Source organism: Emys orbicularis, chromosome 12 (genome assembly GCF_028017835.1).
Source record: "Emys orbicularis isolate rEmyOrb1 chromosome 12, rEmyOrb1.hap1, whole genome shotgun sequence".
NCBI classification, from domain to species: Eukaryota; Metazoa; Chordata; order Testudines; family Emydidae; genus Emys; species Emys orbicularis.
Window position 1 is genome coordinate 25,429,739 of NC_088694.1, and position 20,427 is coordinate 25,450,165.

Consider the following 20,427-nt stretch of genomic DNA (forward strand, 5'->3'; position numbering starts at 1 on the left):
GGACAGGGCCAGGGAGAGTCCATTGCAGGAGGGCACAGGAACCCAGCACAGGTTCTCCCCGTGCCCAGGGGCTGCACCCAGAGCCCATTGCGGGAGGGCACAGGAATCCAGCGCAGGTTCTCCCCGTGCCCGGGGCTGGTCCCAGAGTTTATTGCGGGAGGGCACAGGAATCCAGCGCAGGTTCTCCCCGAGCCAGGGGCTGGTCCCAGTGCCCATTGCGGGAGGGCACAGGAACCCAGTGCAGGTTCTCCCCGTGCCCAGGGCTGGTCCCAGAGTTTATTGCGGGAGGGCACAGGAATCCAGCGCAGGTTCTCCCCGAGCCAGGGGCTGGTCCCAGTGCCCATTGCGGGAGGGCACAGCAACCCAGCGCAGGTTCTCCCCGTGCCCAGGGGCTGGTCCCAGAGCCCATTGCATGAGGGTACAGGAATCCAGCGCAGGTTCTCCCTGTGCCCAGGAGCTGGTCCCAGAGTCCCTTCCAGCTCAGGTTCTTCTTCCTGTTCCAAGTGACTAACAAGTCAGCAGGGCCCTGTACTGGTCAGATGTACCCCACCCTTGCACTTTGCATGCTGGCTGAGGGTCTCCCGCCGTCCCCGTCCTTCCTTGCAGAACTGACCTCCAGAATCAGCTGCTAAAGGAAGGAGGGAGTGCGCTGGTGAGTGTGATCGTCTGGCCGCACCGCGGGCTGGTAACCGATCAAGGGCATGGCTGTGATTGCCCAACCGTGGGGCGCAGCTCCATGGAGAGGCTGAGCCTGGCAGGGCCCATTGGGATGGGGGCTTGCGGGGCTGCTGTTGGGGTGCCCGGACAGCAGGCTCAGTCAGCATGCAAAGTGTCATCGAGTCTGGAAGCCCTTGGTGTGGCTGTTACCAAGCGATCATTAGCGCCTGGAACGCTGCCGGGCGTGTGCCTCCCCACAGACTCTGGGGAGATTGCTTCAAAGGCCAGGATGGCATTTAATTCCCTCTCTCTCTCCTCCTCCTCCTTACCTATGCAGCTGCAGAATAATTAGTCACCATGACGACAGAGACGGGCCCAGACTCAGAGGTGAAGAATGCCCAGGAGGAGCCCCCACAGCAGCAGCTGGAGGCAGCGGCAACCAGCCCAACCACGGTGACCACCGGCCCTGGCCCGACGGCCAACAACCGGGAAGCTGAGGCCAACGAGAAGCCCAGAGCCCAGGCCGACTCCAGAAGTGCGGAGCCGGTGAGTGGGTGGCGGGCTGGGGAGTGCCAGTGAGGTGCTCGGACCCGTGGGCCTGAGCGCTCGGTATTGGGTGGGATGCTGCCTGGTCCCAGCGGGCAGGTGCCCACTCTGTCGGTGGCCACTCTCAGCAGAGGGAGGGGATGGAGATGGAGTCTGAGCTCCCCACTAGAGGGAGCTCTCAGGGCAGGCAGGGAAAAGCCTGCCCACACTGCATCTGTTCTGTGGAGGCCTTTGGTCTCCATGGCTGGCAACATCTGGCCCCTTCTCTCTTGCCAATAAAGGCAGTTCCCTTGCAGAGTGCGATAGACCCACTGAGCATGGATGGGCTTTCTGTCTCCCCAAGTCCCTCCGCACCTGAGCCACCAGGATGACACTGAGGATGTGAGCAGCGGTATTATTAACTTCACACAAGCCAGCTGCTCCATTTGCCATTGGGCAGTGCCCAGTGGATCCATCCAGCCATTGCACACACAGATACCACGCTGCCTGGAGCTGGCCCCCAGGATCTCCACTCAGCAGCCTCTGCCTGCTGTCTGCCATATTGTTCTGGGGCTCAGACCCACCCCAGGAAGTGCATGTCTAGGAGACACCCACACATCAGGGCAGGCTGATGGCGCTGGGTTCCCCTGCGTGTATGGCCCACACACCCTCTCGCTTATCTGCCCTGCAGAGGGGTTTGGAGAGTGGTGCAGAAGCTGATGTGTGCCAAGTCGGTCTGTGCCCCTGCCCAGAGCAGCTGCCTTTGCTTTGGCTCTCCAAGCTCTATAACGGGATAGATCCAGGCTGGAGTGGCTGGGGCCTGTTGAGTGGGTGGGGGACCCATCCTAGGCCCACCCAGCCCACCCCACAAGGAGCTAGCGCTACAGGGCTCTGCACGATCAGCATCACTTTACAAACTCAGCTTGCTCTTCCCCATTAGAGTAGCAGAGCTATCGCTATCTACCTCCTGGGCAGAACAGGAGGGACCCCCCCAGGGCCCGGTCTTGCCCAGCGCTGGGTCGTGGCTTTGGGAGCCCCAGGCAGACAGCGAGGAGCAGTGCTAGGAGCCCAAAGGAACATGACAATGCAGGAAACAGAGTGCTGCTGAGCAGCTGCCAACGTCCCTGTACCCAGCCGAAGGGTCAGGGGCTGAGGGAGGCAAGTAGCCACGTGCCTCGATGAACTGATGCAATCCCTGGCAGAGCTCAAAGCTGCCGAAGGGCTGCTCTAACCTGTGCTGCTGTAGAAGTCCTGTGTTCTCCAGCCCCGCCCCAGACACCTCTCTACTAGCGTGGAAAGGAGGGAGTGGGGTGGAGCAGCTATCTCACTGCCTGTCCTTGGGGGATTCCCTCTTGCTGCTCTGAGCTGCCGGAGCGGAGCGGCGCCAGAAATGGGAGCTGACCCTGTGTCTCCTCAGACAAGCCCATTCTTCTCTGGGAGAGGTTTACTGAGAACAATTTCTCAGACCCCTTGGTGAAGTCTGTTCAGCTGTGGAGGAGGGCGCGCCATGCGATCCCACCTTTCCTACCACCAGCCCTGCTCCCAGCCAACTCCCTAAGCCAGGATCAGCAGTGCCAGGCTGGTGACTGAAGCAGACGGGGCAGAGCTCTGTTTCTATCACACGTGGCTGAACTGCCAGCAATACCATCATGTCCCTGCTCGCAGAGCGAGACAACTCAGTGAGGAAGCCTGTGATGGAGAATCAACGTGGAACTCACAGGTGTCATTTCCCAGGGTCACTTTTCTGACCCTGTTTGTCTGCCAGACAAAGACACAGGATGGAAGAATTGAGTCTGGCTCGTCAGAGACTGAAATAATCTTGCAGTTTCATTTGGCTGCAGGATTCCTCTTTGCCTCGCGTCCAAAAGTGCTGTATAGCATCCTTCCGCGCTCGTTAACCTGCCAACAGAGAGCTCCGCTAACTGTAACTCAGCAGGTTGAGCTGCCATCCCTTCTCTAGTCCCCAGACCGTGCACCTTTCCATTGCCTCTGGAAAATAACTCCCAAAGGGACCACAAAGAAAGCCCCATGCCTCAGCCAATGCACAAAGAGATAGGAGCGAGATTTCACACCACCGATGCCCGGAAACGCTATACAAGCCCTCCCGGAACCCTAGGGACCTATTCGTGTTGCCGAAGCCTGTGCCACAGCATCTGCCCTGCTAGGCTGAGCTGTGCTAGTGTGGGTAAAGCTAGTGGGGGTATCTCTGCCAAGCTGCAGTCCCACTTTGCATTGCAGTATAGACATACCCTGGGTCGCTTCTTGGGGGAAAGGACCAGGGGGAACTGTGATGACCTGATAAGGAGACTTGGAATCTGTGACCTAGGATGGGGAGTCTTGGCTTCTCAGAGGCAACATCTAACCAGGCCGATGAATCAGAGTTATCCTGGCCAGGGCAGTTGTGTCGCCAGAGGAGGTAGGGCCGTTCCTGCTGCAGTGGAAAGGGACAGTCCATATCCTGCCCAGGGGAAAATTGCCAACAGTATTTCCAAGCTGATAAATAATTGAAGCAAACCCAGGATAGCTGCTAATTGCAGCAGGTGGAGGGGATGCACAGTGCATGCTAGGCACCAGCTGCCAAGAAAAAGCCATTTAACCCCATAGGAGAATCAGTCCCCACAATCTTATCTCCTGTGATTGGCCACAGGCCACGTTCTGCTCTCAGTCACACTGGTGTCACCCTGGGCCCACCCCAGCCTACCCCAGACTTGTGACCAAGAGCCTCTCTGTGCTAGAATGACAGAGATAAACAGCAAAAGGGTTTGACTGTCGGCTCAGAAAACATCTAATGCGGGTGATTGCGAAGAGCCGTTGGTCACTGATGAGCAGAGGCAGCTGGTGCAAGGGCAGTCAGAGCTTATGTGGTCCCTTACCATCTCCATGAGAGTCCTCACTTTCTGCGGCCACATGGCGAGGCCCTCACTGCTTGCCCTGGGTTGGTTGGCCAAGCCCCTTGGAAGCTGCTTAAGGCCAAGAAGGGGAGGAAAACACAAGGGAGGAAAACACAGGGGAGGAAGGGGTGGTGTGAGAGTTGTGCCTGAGAAGGGTGCCTGACCCCCTTAGCAACACTGGCACAGCATGGGCAGTGGTAATAAAAGCGCCCCCACCCCTGCCCTATCAGTCTGCCTTGCCCAGACTGGGCGGTGAGAGGAAAGCTCCCAGGCCCACGTGGACAAGGAGAGAGTAGGCTGAGAAACCCACCAAGCTTGCTTCCATTTGAAACCTGCCCTAGAGCAGGGCTTGAAGTCCGGTCAGCAGAGAGCACCGGTCTGGCTCCCTCCCATGTCTCGTGATGTGGGCAGCAAGGACTTGATTGGGGCCTGAATCCCCATCTTGGGAGGAGAAATGGGAGCTCGCGATGCCACTGCACCATTCACCTCCCAGGGTCACCTGCTGTGCAGCTGCTCGGAGAACCCGTTCCTGCATGCTGCCCTTGTAGGGAGTTCTGGGTGTGCCGGGCCGCTGAGCCTGAGCTTGGTACCCAGAGTCCCAGCAGCATGAGGGTTGTGTCTTTTCAGCTGCTGTGGGGCAGACAGATCCTATCCTCTCAGCAGAGGGGTCTGTGGGCCTCTCAGTGCATCACTTTGGGGGAGTGTCCGGCAGCCGTGGCCCAAGCCCCAGGAAGCACTGATTTGCCGGCAGGCATGATTGTGTATCGAGTGCCAGTGGGCTGATCTCAGCTACACCCGTGTCAATGCACAGTGACCCTGCTGAACTCCATGGGGTTACTCTGATCAACACTGGTGTATGGGAGAGACTAACGGCTGGCCCAGGTCTCCACCTTCCTTTTCTGCTTGCAGCTCCGCCCTGATTTCTGATGCTCCGTGGCATGCAGGGAGACACGGGAAATCTCTTGGAAAATCCAGGGAGCAGGTTGTGCACTGAGGGTCCCTCCACGGCAGACCTCAACCCCTGATCTCAGGAGATGCCAGCCAGATTCATCCTTCAGAGGCTGTGCTTCCAATCCCCCAGGCCCAGAGCACAGGCAGGACGAAGCTGGGCTGGCACCTGCTGGCACTCTCATGCCATGCTTCAGCTAACCCATCTCCTGCAGGGCTGCCCAGAAGGGGGGGCAAGTGGGGCAATTGGCCCCGGGCCCCACAGGGGCCCGGCGAGTCCTGGCTCGGCGGCGGTCCGGGTCTTCAGTGGCATTTCGGCGGCGGGGGGCCCTTCAGTGCTGCTGAAGACGCAGAGCGACTGAAGGCCCCCCCGCCGCCGAAATGCCACCGAAGACCCGGACGGCCGCCGGGTGAATACAAGCGTCGCAGCTCCCTCGCTTTGCCCTAGGCCCCCTGAATCCTCTGGGCGGCCCTGATCTCCTGCGAGGGCAGGTGGTCTGCAGAGCTGGATGGTGCTCAGCGCCTGCCTCTTTACAGCCCTCCAGTCAGCACAGGGCCCGGGCCTGGAGCTAGGTGATGATACACTGCAGAGAGTTCAGCGACTGGCAGTCTGGTGAAAGAGGGCCGGGCCGTGCACGGGGGTGGGAGATGCACATGCTCTGGTGGTGAATAGGCTGGGCTTTGAAAATGCCTCTTCTCTGGAATGTGCCAATGAGAGCCGCAGCCCAGCACCATGAGGCAGGGCTGGCTTTAGGCTGATTCAGCCGATTCCCCTGAATCGGGCCCCGCGCCTAAGAGGGCCCCATGCCCTTGCCGCCCAGGCTATTTAAAAAGTCCGGGGCTCCCGTTGCTTCTACCGCCCCGGCCCTTTAAATAGCCGCTGGAGCCCCGCCTCTTCCCCAGGGCTCCCTCGGCTATTTAAAGGACCGGGGTCCCCTGCTTCTACCGCCCCTGCCCTTTAAATAGCCGAGGGAGCCCTGGGGAAGAGGCGGGGCTCCAGCGGCTATTTAAAGGGCCGGGGCGGTAGAAGCAACGGGAGCCCTGGGCCCTTTAAATAGCCCCCAGAGCCCTGGGGTAGCGGGTGGATCCGGAGGCTATTTAAAGGGCCGGGGCTCCAGCTGCCACTGCCGCTCCGGTCCTTTAAATAGCCGCGGGAGCCCTGCTGCTTCCCCAGGGCTCCCTCGGCTATTTAAAGGGCCGGGGCGGTAGAAGCAGGGTAGCCCCTGCCCTGCCCGCAGCCATCCCCTGCTGCACCCCCTGCCCGCACCAGCCCCGCACCCCCTGCCCGCAGCCAGCCCCTGCTGCATCCCCTGCCTGCAGCCAGCCCCGCACCCGCCGCCTTGCCTCCAGCCAGACCCTACCTCCAGTCAGCCCCTGCCCCTGTCCTGCCTCCAGCCAGCAATGTACGTCATATATAATTTTGTTATTATTTATATAGTTATGGAAAGTAAATAATACATGGAAGAAATGAAAGGGGTTTTTTTACGTGGGTTTTTTTTTTTAGTCATCCCTGCCGGGGCCCCGCCGAAAATGTTCGAATTGGGCCCCGCACTTCCTAAAGCCGGCCCTGCCGTGAGGGAAGCAGGGACTCCCATGGTGCTGCCATCACCTCCTGCGCAGGGAGGGAGGGGTCGCTCGCGGTCTCTCCCATCAGCTCCCATTTCACTGAGGGGCCAGGAGGGAGGGATTCCTTCAACCCTTGCCTGGTTTTCCCACCGTCCTCTCTCCTCACAGGGATCCCCCCCCCCCCTGCCCCTCAATGCAGGCCAAAGCCAGAGGGGTCTCTTTGGATCAGCCAGTTTGAGGACAATGAGGCTCCCACCCCTTCTGCTCCCCACTAGCCCAGCATGCCTCATCCTGAGATAGCTCCCAAACCCCTGGTGGCAGTGCAGGGTACACCGGCCGGACCCCCACGCGGGTGCAGGAGGGTAACACATGTTTCTCATCCTCCAGGGCATGGATTTGGAGGAGAAGGACTACAGTGAAACAGACGGGCTGTCTGAGAAAACCACGCCCAGCAAGACCCAGAAATCCCCCCAGAAAATTGCCAAGAAGCTCAAGAGCGCCATCTGCAGGGTGACCCTACTCGACGCCTCTGAGTATGAGTGTGAAGTGGAGGTGAGTGACTGGGGTGTGTCACCTTAACCCCATGTGTCTGTCTGTGTCACCCCATCTCGCCTCCCTGCCTGGCTCTGCTTAGCCATGGTGCCCTTTCTCACTCTTAACAGTGAGGTAACCAACCACTGGACCAGCTTACCTGGGGCTGTGAGGGATTCTCTGTCACTGGCAAGTTTTAAACGAAGATTGGACATTTTTCTCAAAGAGATGCACTAGTTCACACAGGATTGAATTCAGGGAAGTCCTAGGGCCTGCGTCACACAGGAGATCAGGCTAAACCTCGGGAGCCACATGCGGCTCTTTTACAGTTAAAGTGCGGCTCTTGGATGCCCCCACGCCCCTCCTCCATTCTCCACCTACCAGACTGGGTGGGGGGCAGCTCAGGACCTCTGCCTTGCAGTAGGGTGGTGAGGTACGCGCTTCTTCCCAGCGGGGAGGTGGGTCTCAGGGCTTCAGCCCTACAGGGTGTGCCTGCTGGGGCTCGGGGCTTCAGCAGGAGCAGGGCTGAAACCCCAAGCCCTGGCAGGTGCCTCCCAAGGGGCTGAATCCCGACAGGTACGCCTCGGCTCTCAAACTTCTGAAGATCGTTGGATGCACCTCGGTGGATCAGTAAGTTTGGCCACCCCTGAGCTAGCAGATCCCAGCAGGTCTTCTTGGCTTTGTAATCTGTGACTCCCTTGGTTTTATAGCGGGAGGCCAACCTGCTTTGGACCAGAGAAATGGGTCTGGCAGCCCAGCGGGAATCAGGTGTGGACATCCCCGCCCCGTAGCTGTGTGAGAGGAGACCAGAGGCTGCGCGGGATGGGGAGGCTGCTCCCTGCTTTCGGCCAGCAGCTGGCTGAATGCAGGGCCCTGCACCTCCGACATGGCAGCAGTTCTCAGGGCGAGAGGTCTAGACAGGCCCTGGCTTGGAGCCACTCCTCAGGCTGTGTAACAGGACCAGGCCTTGCACTGCAGCATGGCAGCCTTCGTGGTCTGGGAAGGAGGTGACTGCTGAGCTGCAGCAGGGCACAGTAAAGGGGCCTCCTTCCTCTCACAACACTGCAATGTCAGATGCACAAATTAATGGCGCTCATGTGGCTGTCAGGATTGGTATAAAATAGAAATGGACTGGACTAAGCAGAGAAAGAGGGAAAGAGAAATGTGTGACAGGCAGGTGAATGCAGACACGTGCTCACAGTCACTCACATTGGTAGACAGACATGCCTATATGTGCGCGCGTGCGCACACACACACACACACACACACACAGCTACAGTAAAGGAACATTAGTAAGGTTGCAGAGTCAAACATTCAGAAGTTAGGAATTGCCAGAATTAAGGTTACCTGTGCAGCCTTAATTTGTCTCCTTCACGCAGATGAATTCTAATACAGTCTTTAATGACGTGATCACATCCACAGGACCCCTGCCTCATCAAGTGCACAGAATGGCTGATGCTCACTTAGGTACCATCTGCACTACAAGCCAGGGGTGTGATTCCCTGCGCATGTACACGGAGTTGCGCTACCTCTCATCGAGCTAGCGGGAGAATAAATAACAGTACCTGCAGTAGCATCGGTAGCAGCAGTCAAGGCATTGGAAAGGGTCCAGAGAAGAGCAACAAGAATGATTAAAGGTCTTGAGAACATGACCTATGAAGGAAGGCTGAAAGAATTGGGTTTGTTTAGTTTGGAAAAGAGAAGACTGAGAGGGAACATGATAGCAGTTTTCAGGTATCTAAAAGGGTGTCATAAGGAGGAGGGAGAAAACTTGTTCACCTTAGCCTCTAAGGATAGAACAAGAAGCAATGGGCTTAAACTGCAGCAAGGGAGGTCTAGGTTGGACATTAGGAAAAAGTTCCTAACTGTCAGGGTGGTTAAACACTGGAATAAATTGCCTAGGGAGGTTGTGGAATCTCCATCTCTGGAGATATTTAAGAGTAGGTTAGATAAATGTCTATCAGGGATGGTCTAGACAGTATTTGGTCCTGCCATGCGGGCAGGGGACTGGACTCGATGACCTCTCGAGGTCCCTTCCAGTCCTAGAATCTATGAATCTATGAATCTATGGCTTAGCCACATATAAACCTACCTAAAACTGGTGGGTATGTACTCAGCACGGCAGCCATGCCTCCACTGCTGTTACCTGTGCTACTGCGGCTACACTGCTGTTTAGGCTCATGCTAGTTTGATGAGCCCAAAGTGTAGACGTAGCCTTAGTGAGCAGCTCTTCCATGTTTTGTTTTCTCCTCGTTCTTCAGTGTGGGGCCACAGACCTCACTGACTGCTGCTATTCCAACCCTGCTCGGAAGCCAGAATTAAGTTTGCACATGGGCTTTTTTATGCTGCTCATTACTACAGTATCTGAGTGCTTCACAAACATTAATGAATGTATCTTCACAACTCCCCTTTAAGATGAGGGGGGATTATCCCCGTTTTATGGATGGGAAACTGAGGCATAAAGAGATTAAAGTCAAAGGTATCCACTCAATTTGGGTGTCCAATTTGAGACACCTGAGATCTGATTTTTCAGAGTATTTAGCATTCTTCTTCTAGAGCTGGTCCCTACCTGTATTCCTCTGTGGGGATGCATGCGCTTCATGCACCTGGAGATGGAGTGTTTTGAAAGCAGAGTCCGTTGGTCCACATGTCTGCCCTAACAACAGCTGATACAACTTGCAGGGCAACGGCTACTGTCATCATGATCTGCAGGCTCCATGCTTTGGGGTTTCCCTGGGAGATTCACAACCCCAGTGTGGACCTGCCCTTTGATGAGATTCATCTGTTCAATCCAAAGATGGATGAGTCCTTACGCACTTTAAAGGACTCCAGGGCCACCATCCGCTCCCTGGGAATATACACCTGCCCCAAAGAGAAAATTCCACCAGCGATAATACAAGCCTAGACGGATGGCTCAACAGTTCTTCCACCAGAGACCTTATAAGCCATCCCACAAGAGGCAGAGAGCTCAAAAGATCCCCTTCCTCACACCTCTGCAGTGTGGTCCCAGCCCTTGGCTAAATGTTACTTTTGATGGGAGCTTGAGAACTGCAAACCACTGAGTCCAACACCTCCTGACTACTACACACCCTGTGGTGGTTGTCTAGCACTCTTTATCAACACCTGGAGTACCATAACAATGGACGGATAGGTGCTCTGCATTATCCATTCTGGCTGTGTGATAGAGTTTGCATCCCTACCCTCTCCAAAAACCCCTCGCCCACCCTCCCTTGGGGGCCGCTCTCATGAGAACATTCGCAAACAAGAAGCAGAATCTCTTACAGCGAGGAGCGAGAGAGCGGGTTCTCTTCAGTGCCAACGGAGGGGTGTTTACTCAACCTATTTCCTAGTCCCCAAAAAGAAAGGCGGTTGGAGACCCATTCTCGCCCTCCGCCACCTCAACCGCTTTGTGCACAAACTCCAAGTTTTGTAAGGTCACGTTGGCATCTGTAATTCTACCCCTGGAAAAAGGCCTGTGGTTTACAGCTCTTGACATGAAGGACATCTACTTTCACGCAGACATTCACCCTGCTCATCAACGCTTTTTCAGATTCATAGTCCGCTCCATCCACTTTCAGTACAGAGTGCTCCCTTTCAGCATTGCTCCCACCCGCAGGGCCTTCACTAAGGTGTTCTTTGTCGTAGTAGCCGGTTATTGTAAGATAAGGAACTTTCTCTTATAAAGCACTTCATGTGTTCAGAGCACAGCTCCCATCAACTTGTGACAGCTGTGAATGCTCAACACTGCTGCAGATCAGACTGCAGGCTCTCAATCAGGCATCCAGAAAATGAAGAACATGCAATTAGTGCTCACCCGTGAAAAGTTTGGTTTAAGTGACTTGGCCAGCATCACCCAGGAACTCTGTGGCAGAGGCAGTAATAGAATCCAGTTCTCCAGGGAAGCATTCAACTGCCTTAATTATGAGACCATCCTTTCACTTCCTACAATCTCCTATCTTGTTCACTACATGCCTTCCAACTTCTGCAGCAAACGAAATGGGTCCTACAGACAATCTCCTTCACTAATAACCTTGATTCAGGTCCATGGAATGGAGCAGGGATGCTGGGGCCAAAATATATGATTGTGTAACTGAGGGCTATCACAGTGCATGCTCACAATGTCACAGGCCACCTTAATTCTGCCATTTCCTAACTTCTGAGCACTTGACTTTGCAACCTTAAGAATGTTCCTTGAACATAGTTTTTTTGGATGTAGATTTCCTAGGTTTTACAAAAGGCAAACTGGAAAAAACAGAAATTCCTTCATGTGGTATCGAATTGACTCCCACATGGGTCCATCAGCAGGGATAGAACCTTTAGATCCATCTCAGAGACCTCAGCCACTTGAGTAAGTGATAGCAGTGGTAGGTTGTTATCCTGTACGTGAGCCAGCATTAGAGGGGGATGAGACACACACTTTGCCAGTGGGTTTCTCTTGTATTTGCTGAAAGCAGAGGAATGGTGAGACTCAGGAATCTTGGGTTCCATTCCAGGCTCTGGTGGGAAACGTGCTCTGGTGGGCACATACTCTTTTGCCCATTCCCCTACCTCCCCAAGCTTGACCCATCCGCCCCATCCCCTCCAACCTGTCCCTGTCTCAGTCTTGTCTCTTCTCTATCCCTGGCTCCTCGTCCCGGTCACATTCTCCTCACCTAGCCAGTCTTATTCCCCACACCTCAGGATTCTCATTCCAGCCCCAATCTCCTTGCCCAGCCAGCTCCAGTTTCCCTCTTCCCAGTGCCTCATGGGATATGTCTCTGTCCTTCCCCCTTGCCTCCAGTCACACACCCTCCCCGCCCACATTTCCCTTCCTCACTGACTCCTAGTCCCAGCCTCCCTCCCCAGGCTCCTTGTCTAATCACAGTGTTCCCTCCACCCCCATTTACAGACACACATAGAGACACACGTTTTCACATGTGCACGTTCACACTCCTACACTCAGAGACGGGCAGACACGTGCATGTGCAACCAGAGAGATGTGTGTACGTAGGCATAGATAGACACACACAGACCCACACTTTCAGAGACATGAGTGCACAGAGAGGCATGCCAAGGGACATATTTGCACACCTGCATGCACAGATATGAGCACACGGGTTTGGGAACAAGCCAGTGGCGTAGCTCCATGTCTCATCCCCCATCCTCTGAGTTCCCACCTTCAGAGAAGAGCTCTCCCTTGCCGGAAGCCATTTCTGCCTCTTAGCGCACCAAGGGCGCTGTGAGCTGTCTGGGTCAATAACAGAAATACACATTCACGTAGACACAGACGAATCCCCAAGTGCGCACGTCCACACATACGCATGCACAAGAATGGAGCGAGACTGCAAGTCTGACTCATGCATTTCTGCACGGGGGCTGCCTGCTATTTGTGTAGCATGGCAAAAATGAAGCGTAGGCGCGTGTGTGTGAGAGAGAGAGAATGAGTGAGAGAGTGAGCCTGTGTCACTGGGATAGCGGCTGGCCTCGCTAGAGAGCTAAGGAGTTCTTGCAGCAGGCAGAGCAGTGATACTCAGACTGAGGCTTGCGAGCCGCAAGCGGCTCTTTAACGTGTCCCCTGTAGCTCTTTGCAGCACATGAAATTAAAACAGTGTGATTTCATTATTAGCCAGTCTAAGTTATTAACCAGTCACGATGCGTTTACTCTGTTATTAACCAATTGGAGAATACTTGGTCAGTCATTTTGCTGTGAGGATAATACCGTAGATAGATACGTCAAAATAGTAAATGAAGCAATGAATTCTCACTACTGTGGTTCTTTTGGGTAATGTTGACCACTGATTTGGCTCCTGAACCATTGAGGACTGAGTATCACTGCTGCAGGGTGGGATTAGCCAATGGGAGGGAAGAGGGTGTGGACGAAGCAGAGGTGAAAGTAAGCCGGTACGGTCTGGTATGGCGTACCGGCAAGAGCCGGTACGCCATGCCGGACTGGACTGGCTTCCCCGGCGGTGATTTAAAGGGCCCAGGGCTCCAGCCGCTGCGGGATGGCAGCAGGGCTCCCCTGGGGGGGCCCAGAGCTCCGTGGCGACCGGAGCCCCGGGCCCTTTAATTTGCCCCTGAGCCCCAGGGCTCCCAGCCACCTCTGCAACTGGTAGCTCCGGGGTGATTTAAAGGCCCTGGGGCTGCCAGCCACAGCTGGAGCCCCAGGGCCTTTAAACCATGAAAGGCCCCACCTCTTCCAGTTGAGGCCACGCCTCTTCCGGTTGAGGTCACGCCCCTGCTCAGGACTCCAGTGTACCGGTAAGTCCTTTAAGTTACTTTCACCCCTGGGACAAAGCCATAGGTGCCATCTTTCTTAGATGCCGGAGGGTGGTCAACCCCTGCTCTGCTCCGGGCCCTTTTGAAAGAAATGAAAATTTGTCACTGAAGTTTATGAAACAAAACGAAAAATGTCAATTAGGAAAAAAAATCATCATTTTGATTTGAACTGAAATGACAAATTTTCAAATGTTTTTATTTTTGTCCCCCACCCTCTGCATTTCCCCCTCCTGTGGAAAAAGGGGATAATAAGAAAAAAAGGAGAGGGGGGAAATCGCCAAATCTGTACAATGATTTTTTTTTCCATTTTATATCAAATCAAAACAGCGTCTACTGCTGTTTGGAGCTGTCCCAAGCAACATAAATTGTGGCATAAAACTGAGTGCTTTTTTGCTGCCCTCCTTGCTCCTCACCTGTTTGGGACAGCAGTCATGAAATTGACCCTTCTTGTTAATGTCATTCAGCTGCTGCTCCACAAGGCTCTGAGCAGCAGCAGAGGCACTGGAGCTGCCTGTCTGCAGACTCAGGAAGATGGCACTTAATTGAGTTACACTCTGTTTGTGTCTGGAAGGTTGTCTAAGAGCAGTGTTTCTCAAACTGGGGTCGCCGCTTGTGTAGGGAAAGCCCCTGGCAGGCCGGGCCGGTTTGTTTACCTGCCCCGTCCGCAGGTCCGGCCAATCGTGGCTCCCACTGGCCGCGGTTCGTTGCTCCAGGCCAATGGGAGCTGCTGGAAGCGGCACGGGCCGAGGGACTTACTGGCCGCCGCTTCCAGCAGCTCCCATTGGCCTGCAGCGGCGAACCGCGGCCAGTGGGAGCCGCGATTGGCCAGACCTGCGGACGGGGCAGGTAAACAAACCGGCCCGGCCCGCCAGGGGCTTTCCCTACACAAGCGGCGACCTCAGTTTGAGAAACACTGTCTAACACTGCCATGAGGGCTGGAAATGTATTTTTAACAATATAGAAACTGAGGTTCTGCAGAAATTGTATCCTCCGTGCCCCACGCTCATCTGGAAGGCTGTGACTGAATATTTTGAGCCCTGGTGCTGGTGGTCTAGAAGCTCAGCAGACAGAGAAGACATCAGTCTGTGTTTAGGTCATGGGTCTCAGAAGTCTCTATTGCATAAATTAATGTCAGAACCACGGCCTTGAGTTTTCCATAGATGAATGGGAACATTAAAGCCTGTGGCTGGGACTGAGTGGGTGAAGGAATCCGAGTCAGCTTTGCTCCATTGATCTCAACCCTCCAGCAGCCCCATGCTTTAACTGTCATTTTTAATAACTGCGTTTTTATTTACTGCAGAAACACTGATTGTCACAAAGCAATAAATAGAATGAATCATTATAGCAACTGAAATGATCTCTTAAAGCAGGAGAGAGGAGCTTTTCCGAGCCCTGACACAGCACATGGATTTCGTCACCCTTCCCGGGTGACTCTGATTAATATTTACCCAACAACAGACACAAGCGTGCGCCCACAAATATCTGCATCATACCGGATACATAAGCCATATCTTGCTGTTTCCTTATCAGAATACTACTCCTGTATGTAGCTTAGGAAACAGTAGTCTCCTGGTAGCTTATTGACCTTTGTTTCCGCTACTGTTTTGTTTATAGTAGAAGCTGTCGGTGGTGAACTCTGATCTTATGAGATTCCATTTACAGTAGAGTCAAGTTAAAGTCCTAGATTGTTGCAATCTTTTGTGCTGTGCAAATGGTAATTTTGGCTAGTGAGGAACCTCTGCTCAGAGAAAAGTCCTTTGGGGAAAAAAGAAATTGCTTTATTAAAAGGGGGCTTGTGCTGTATTTATGGTTTCTTTCTCTCCCCTTTTCATCCCTCCCTCCCTTCCCCCTCTCCCCCCGTATGTATATTTTTGCCTTAGTTGTGCATTCTAGACAATACTTATATCCCTTAAAAACAAGCAGGGATCAAACACATAAATCCAATACCCTTTCCTGAACAAATTCTGCTCTGTAGTACTCCTATATCAAAAAAGATATAGGAAGAAACAGAAGGGGTCCAGAGATGGGAGACTAAACCCATTAGAGGCATAAAAAGATTTCTTTCTCAGGAGAGATTGAAAAGATTGGGACTTGAATTTAGAATCAAGGTAAAAAAGAGGGGATATGATAAAGGTATATAAAAGAATGGATGGTCTAGAGAAGGGAGATCAGGTGCCCCAATTATCCAGTCTCATATTGCAGGGACAAAGAACCACTCAGTGAAATTGGAGGGTAACTCATGTAAAACTGATCAACAGAAATTATTCTTCTAGCCACATAATTAGCCTGTGGAACTCACTGCCATAAAATAGCAAGAGGCCAAATGCTTGGTAGGATTCAGATGAGGATGGAACATTTAACTGGATAATGAGAACACCCACTATTAATTAGACAGGATAAATATAGGAATATAAGCGGTATAAACCTTCCTGCTTCAGGGCATTAACCAGCCACTAACTGTCTGGGTCAGGAAGGAACTACCCCTGCAGGCAGGCTATTGCAGAATTGCCCACTGTGATGTTTCCTGCACATTCCTCTCAGGTATCTGGTGCTGGGCAAAGACAGGCTCCTGGGCTGGCTGGGCCACTGCTCAGATCTAGTATAGCAGCTACTCTGCACCTGTGTTGCTTTAAAGTGGGAGATGTGCCAGCAGCTGGGTAGGTCTCCATCACCCAGATCCTGGCTACATCCCACATTAGAGCAGTAAACACGTACACTGCCCTATAATGTGGTGCTGCAAAGAGTCCTGTGGCACCTTATAGACTAACAGACGTATTGGAGCATGAGCTTTCGTGGGTGAATACCCACTTCTTCGGATGTGCATCCGCCCTATTTGCCGGTGTTAAAACTCTGCACCAAGCTGCTGAAACTGGTTGTTGCAGGATCAGTTCATCGAATGAATCTGTCCCATGAATATATAGGAGGTGGTGCTGGCTCTCTGGGGATAGGGGATTAGGGAGCTGGGACAGGAATGTCCTGGAGGGAAACCCTAGGGGCAGCTGAGCGCAGGGAGGGAGCTCAGGCTGAGTTTTGTGCTGTTATTGTTTGAGTCCCCAGTAAAGCCAAAGCCCAGGAAGAGCGGAGAGGGGGTGCAGGGTGTTGGATACTGACTCGGGGTATCCCAGGGGACAGTCTGGAAGGCACATTGTCCTTCTGAGCCAGGGGGAGCATGCCTACAGCCACACCCTCGATGGAGCCATTGCCTTCCCCTTCTCCCCAGCCTTCCCTGTCCCCTTTGGGGTGACACTTGTGCCCACAGGGGCACTCCCAGAGTGCCGAGCCCAGGCAAGCATGGGCTGTGATTATGCTTGGTCGCTGGGAGGGGAAAGCAAGGGGCAAAGACTTCCTGCATCCCCTGGGTCCTGCTTTTGCCTGTGTTCTGATGGGCAGCTGCAGCATGACTGGCCTTGGAAAGGGGGAGGGGGATCCTGGCTCCAACTCCCCTGCCCGGCTGTGTCTCCTGCAGAAACATGCCCGGGGCCAGGTGCTCTTCGACATGGTGTGTGAGCACCTCAACCTCCTGGAGAAGGATTACTTCGGCCTGACGTTCTGCGACTCTGACAGCCAGAAGGTAAGGCTGGGGCACCCAGCCCTTTGCTGGGCCCGTTTGATGCCCCCCTCCCCAGCCCCACCCCACCCCGCCCGCCAGACCACAGCCGTGACCCCTGGTTGTGCTATTTCTTGTTGTTTCAGAACTGGCTGGACCCTTCCAAGGAAATCAAAAAGCAGATCCGCAGTAAGTCGCCCAGTGTGTGTGCTGGGGGTGCCATCCCCCCATGTGGTAGGCCTGGGCCGTGCCCTCCTCAGAGCTGCCCCCAGTGCTGGCCAGGCTTTCAAAGGAATTCAGCAGCTGCCACTGCTCTGAGTTGTTACCTCCCCATTCTGCTTGCCCCGGTGGGAACTCCGTCCCCTTGGTGCAGCCCAAGGGGGGCAAGAGAAGCAAGGGGAAAGGTGGAATAAGAGCCTGATTCGCAGAGATGCCAAGCGCCTGGAGTTCCCCTGGAGGCGGATGTGAGCTGCAGATGCTGCTCAGCTCCTCTGATAACCGGGCCACTGGCATCTGATCAGGGACAGCTGGGGAATGCATGGCTGGTGCTGTGTGCACCATTCGCAGAAGGGGCAGGCTGGCATCCAGAGCAGGGCTCCGGTAGCCGATGGACCACACGTGCCACCTTTCCTGTGAAGGACCTTTCTTATGGCAACTGGCTGGATGGCTTTGCTGCTCCTTCGCTCTGCAGTGAACACACAGCTGGGCATCTCTGTGGAGCTCTGCAGGCCGCGTTCTCCTCTCACTCACACCGTTGTCCGTCAGGAGCCGCTCCCCTGAAGTCACTGGGTGGTCCTGACGTGAAGCTGTTGTGAGATGGGGAATCAGACCTCGTGTCTGCGTCTCTTGCGGCTGTGTCGGGGCGATGCCCCTTGGCTTGGGAGAGGGTGCAGTGAATGAAGGGGGTGATGTCTGCTCCCTCTACTGAGGGCGTGTGGCTGCCTTCTGCTGCTGAGGTGTGCAGGCCCTGGGGCTCCTTGGCGGCGGGATTCCCAGCTACCATCAAATGCCCACAAGTCATTAGATTTACCCACAGTGGGGGGCTGCAGAGCCTCTGTAGCTGGTGGGGATCCCCATCCTTAGCCACAGCAGTGACCCTGCCCAGCATCCAACGCAGGTGCCTTAGGATCCACCCAGCTGCTAACAGACGTCCTTGTGACAGTCCCTGCTCCCTCGGAGAATGGGTGGGGAGGGGCTGGATTGACGTGACCCCCAGAGGGAGCTCCGGTTCTGCCCCACTGGGCAATCAGGAGAACCCGGGCTGGCCGGAGTGGGTTCCCGGGCTGACAGAGCAGGGTGGGGGCTGGTCAGCTGGAGGAGGAGCAGGAGATCCTGGACTGGCTGAGAGTGGGGGGCGGCAAAGCAGGCCAGCAGGCTGGTTAGCTGGGCTGGGCAGTGGCTTGCAGAGACGTTGTGGGGTGTGGGGGGGCCCTCACCAATGGTGGACCTCAGGGAACCTTGCTGGGAAATGCGGGGCTTGTTGCTGTGGCGACAGGAAGAGGTGGCGTCCCTGCATGGTGGAGGCTGGGCAGGTCTCGGCTGGGCCAGTGATGCTCTCGGCTGGACAGACGGTGGTAGGGTCTGCAGGAAGCACAGTCTGCAGATCCCCTGAGCAACCCATGGTCGGCGGGTTAATCTCTCTGGGCACTCGGGTAGCGACCCCAGGGGAATCGCCTCATCCTTCTGCCTGCCCCAGGGGCCCTGGGCGTTGGGAAGGGGTGGGACACAGGCATGGGCTCCCTACACTGAGCCCAGGCTGGAGGGCGGGTGCCCTCGGGGAGGATGTGTCCTAGGCACATGGGGAACATGCTCCCCCTTATTCTCTCTCTCTTCCTCTCCCTAGGTGGCCCCTGGAACTTTGCCTTCACTGTTAAATTCTACCCACCCGACCCTGCCCAGCTCACAGAGGACATCACAAGGTGAGGGGCCATGGGGCACTCGATACGCTGCCACACCCCAGGGCTCTTCCTCCCCTCCCTGACAGACAGCATCTGTCCAGAGAGCCAGCGGCACGATGGATGGGACTGTGTGTGTGTTAACGGCCACCTGTGTGTAGGACGTGGCCACCTGTGTGTGTTGGGTGGGTCAGGGAGGGGACTGGCCCAGTGTGTAGTGTGGCAGAGTGCAGGAGGTGTGTGTGCATGCGCAGGGTCTGACTGTGTTCCTCTGGGTGTGTTGTGGGGGGGACTGGGTGGGAGGGTCTGACCCAGGTCTGGGGCCATGGGCAATGGGGTCCATCCTGGGCATGGGGCGGAGGGTCCATCCCTGGCAGAGGGCGAGGGAGTCCGTCCTGAGTGCAGGGGCATTAGACGGGGGGGCGGGGGGGTGTGTGCTCGTCCTGAGTGTGGGGCGGGGGGTTGCTCCTGGTCACGGGGGCACAGTGACGGCTTTAACTGTTGTTGGCTGTGCGCCCCATGTCCATGTACCCCACCCCAGTGACCATCTCCCTGTGATGGGCGGACCCCTGGGCCATTTAGAATCTGCCTGGCCCCCCGGAGAGCTCACCAAGGCGTTTCCCTTTGTCCTCACCCCATCTCACCAGCGGCTCCTCCTTTCCTCCCCAGATACTACCTGTGTCTGCAGCTGCGGGCTGACATCATCACGGGCCGCTTGCCGTGCTCCTTTGTCACGCACGCCCTGCTGGGCTCCTACGCCGTGCAGGCTGAGCTGGGAGACTACGACGCTGAGGAGCACGTCGGCAACTACGTCAGCGAGCTGCACTTCGCACCCAACCAGACCAGAGAGCTGGAGGAGCGCATCATGGAGCTGCACAAGACCTACAGGTTGGGCTCCCCTCCAGCTCGGCCATTCCTCCCTTCTTGTGGGCAGGGATCCAAACGGCTGTGCCCCGCCAGGCGTTGCGAGGGAGCCATGGTGCTGGCCTGGGTTCCCTGCTAATAGCATCCCGGTGCTCATCTCCCGAGCAATTCCCCCTGACCAGACCCCCGAACCTCCCCACGCCCGCAGGGTGCAGCTGCCAGCAGTGGGGTGGTTCTAATCAGCCTCTCTTTGCTCCCCGTCTCCTTCCCAGGGGCATGACGCCGGGCGAAGCGGAGATCCACTTCCTGGAGAATGCCAAGAAGCTCTCCATGTACGGCGTCGACCTGCACCACGCCAAGGTACTGAGCCCCCGGAATCAGAGCACAGGAGCCCTCTCTGCGCTTCTCCTCAGAGCTCCTCACTCCTCTGCCTCGCTCCTTTTCTCCCCCGTCTCACACACACTCTCTGGGTGTATCTATGCTGCAGTCAGGAGATGCGATTGCTGCACATGCAGACAGACCCAAGCTAGCGCTGGTCTAGCTAGCCCCGCCCGCCCAGGAATCTCCATACACACCTGAGCAGCTACCCCGTGCTGCTGCCCGTGCTGCCAGGACTTCACTGCTCTTGTTACTGGAGCTAGCTTTGATCTAGCTAGATCAGCGCTAGCGTGGGGTGTGCCTAGGTGTGCGGCAGTCCCACTCCCGATTGCAATGGGAACCTCCCTCTGTCCCTCATTTCCTCTCT

At 55.5% G+C, this 20,427-nt stretch overlaps 1 protein-coding gene across 1 annotated transcript in view; it reads left to right on the forward strand.

Moving 5' to 3' along the window:
* The first annotated feature begins 1,014 nt into the window (after positions 1 to 1,014).
* Positions 1,015 to 20,427, forward strand: part of EPB41L1 (erythrocyte membrane protein band 4.1 like 1) — a 59,038-nt gene continuing 39,625 nt past the window's right edge. The window contains exons 1-7 of the mRNA XM_065414538.1: positions 1,015 to 1,203; positions 6,975 to 7,139; positions 16,843 to 16,947; positions 17,070 to 17,112; positions 18,767 to 18,842; positions 19,488 to 19,706; positions 19,955 to 20,042. Coding sequence (XP_065270610.1) covers positions 1,015 to 1,203; positions 6,975 to 7,139; positions 16,843 to 16,947; positions 17,070 to 17,112; positions 18,767 to 18,842; positions 19,488 to 19,706; positions 19,955 to 20,042 — 885 coding nt within the window. The remainder of the gene's footprint in view (positions 1,204 to 6,974; positions 7,140 to 16,842; positions 16,948 to 17,069; positions 17,113 to 18,766; positions 18,843 to 19,487; positions 19,707 to 19,954; positions 20,043 to 20,427) is intronic.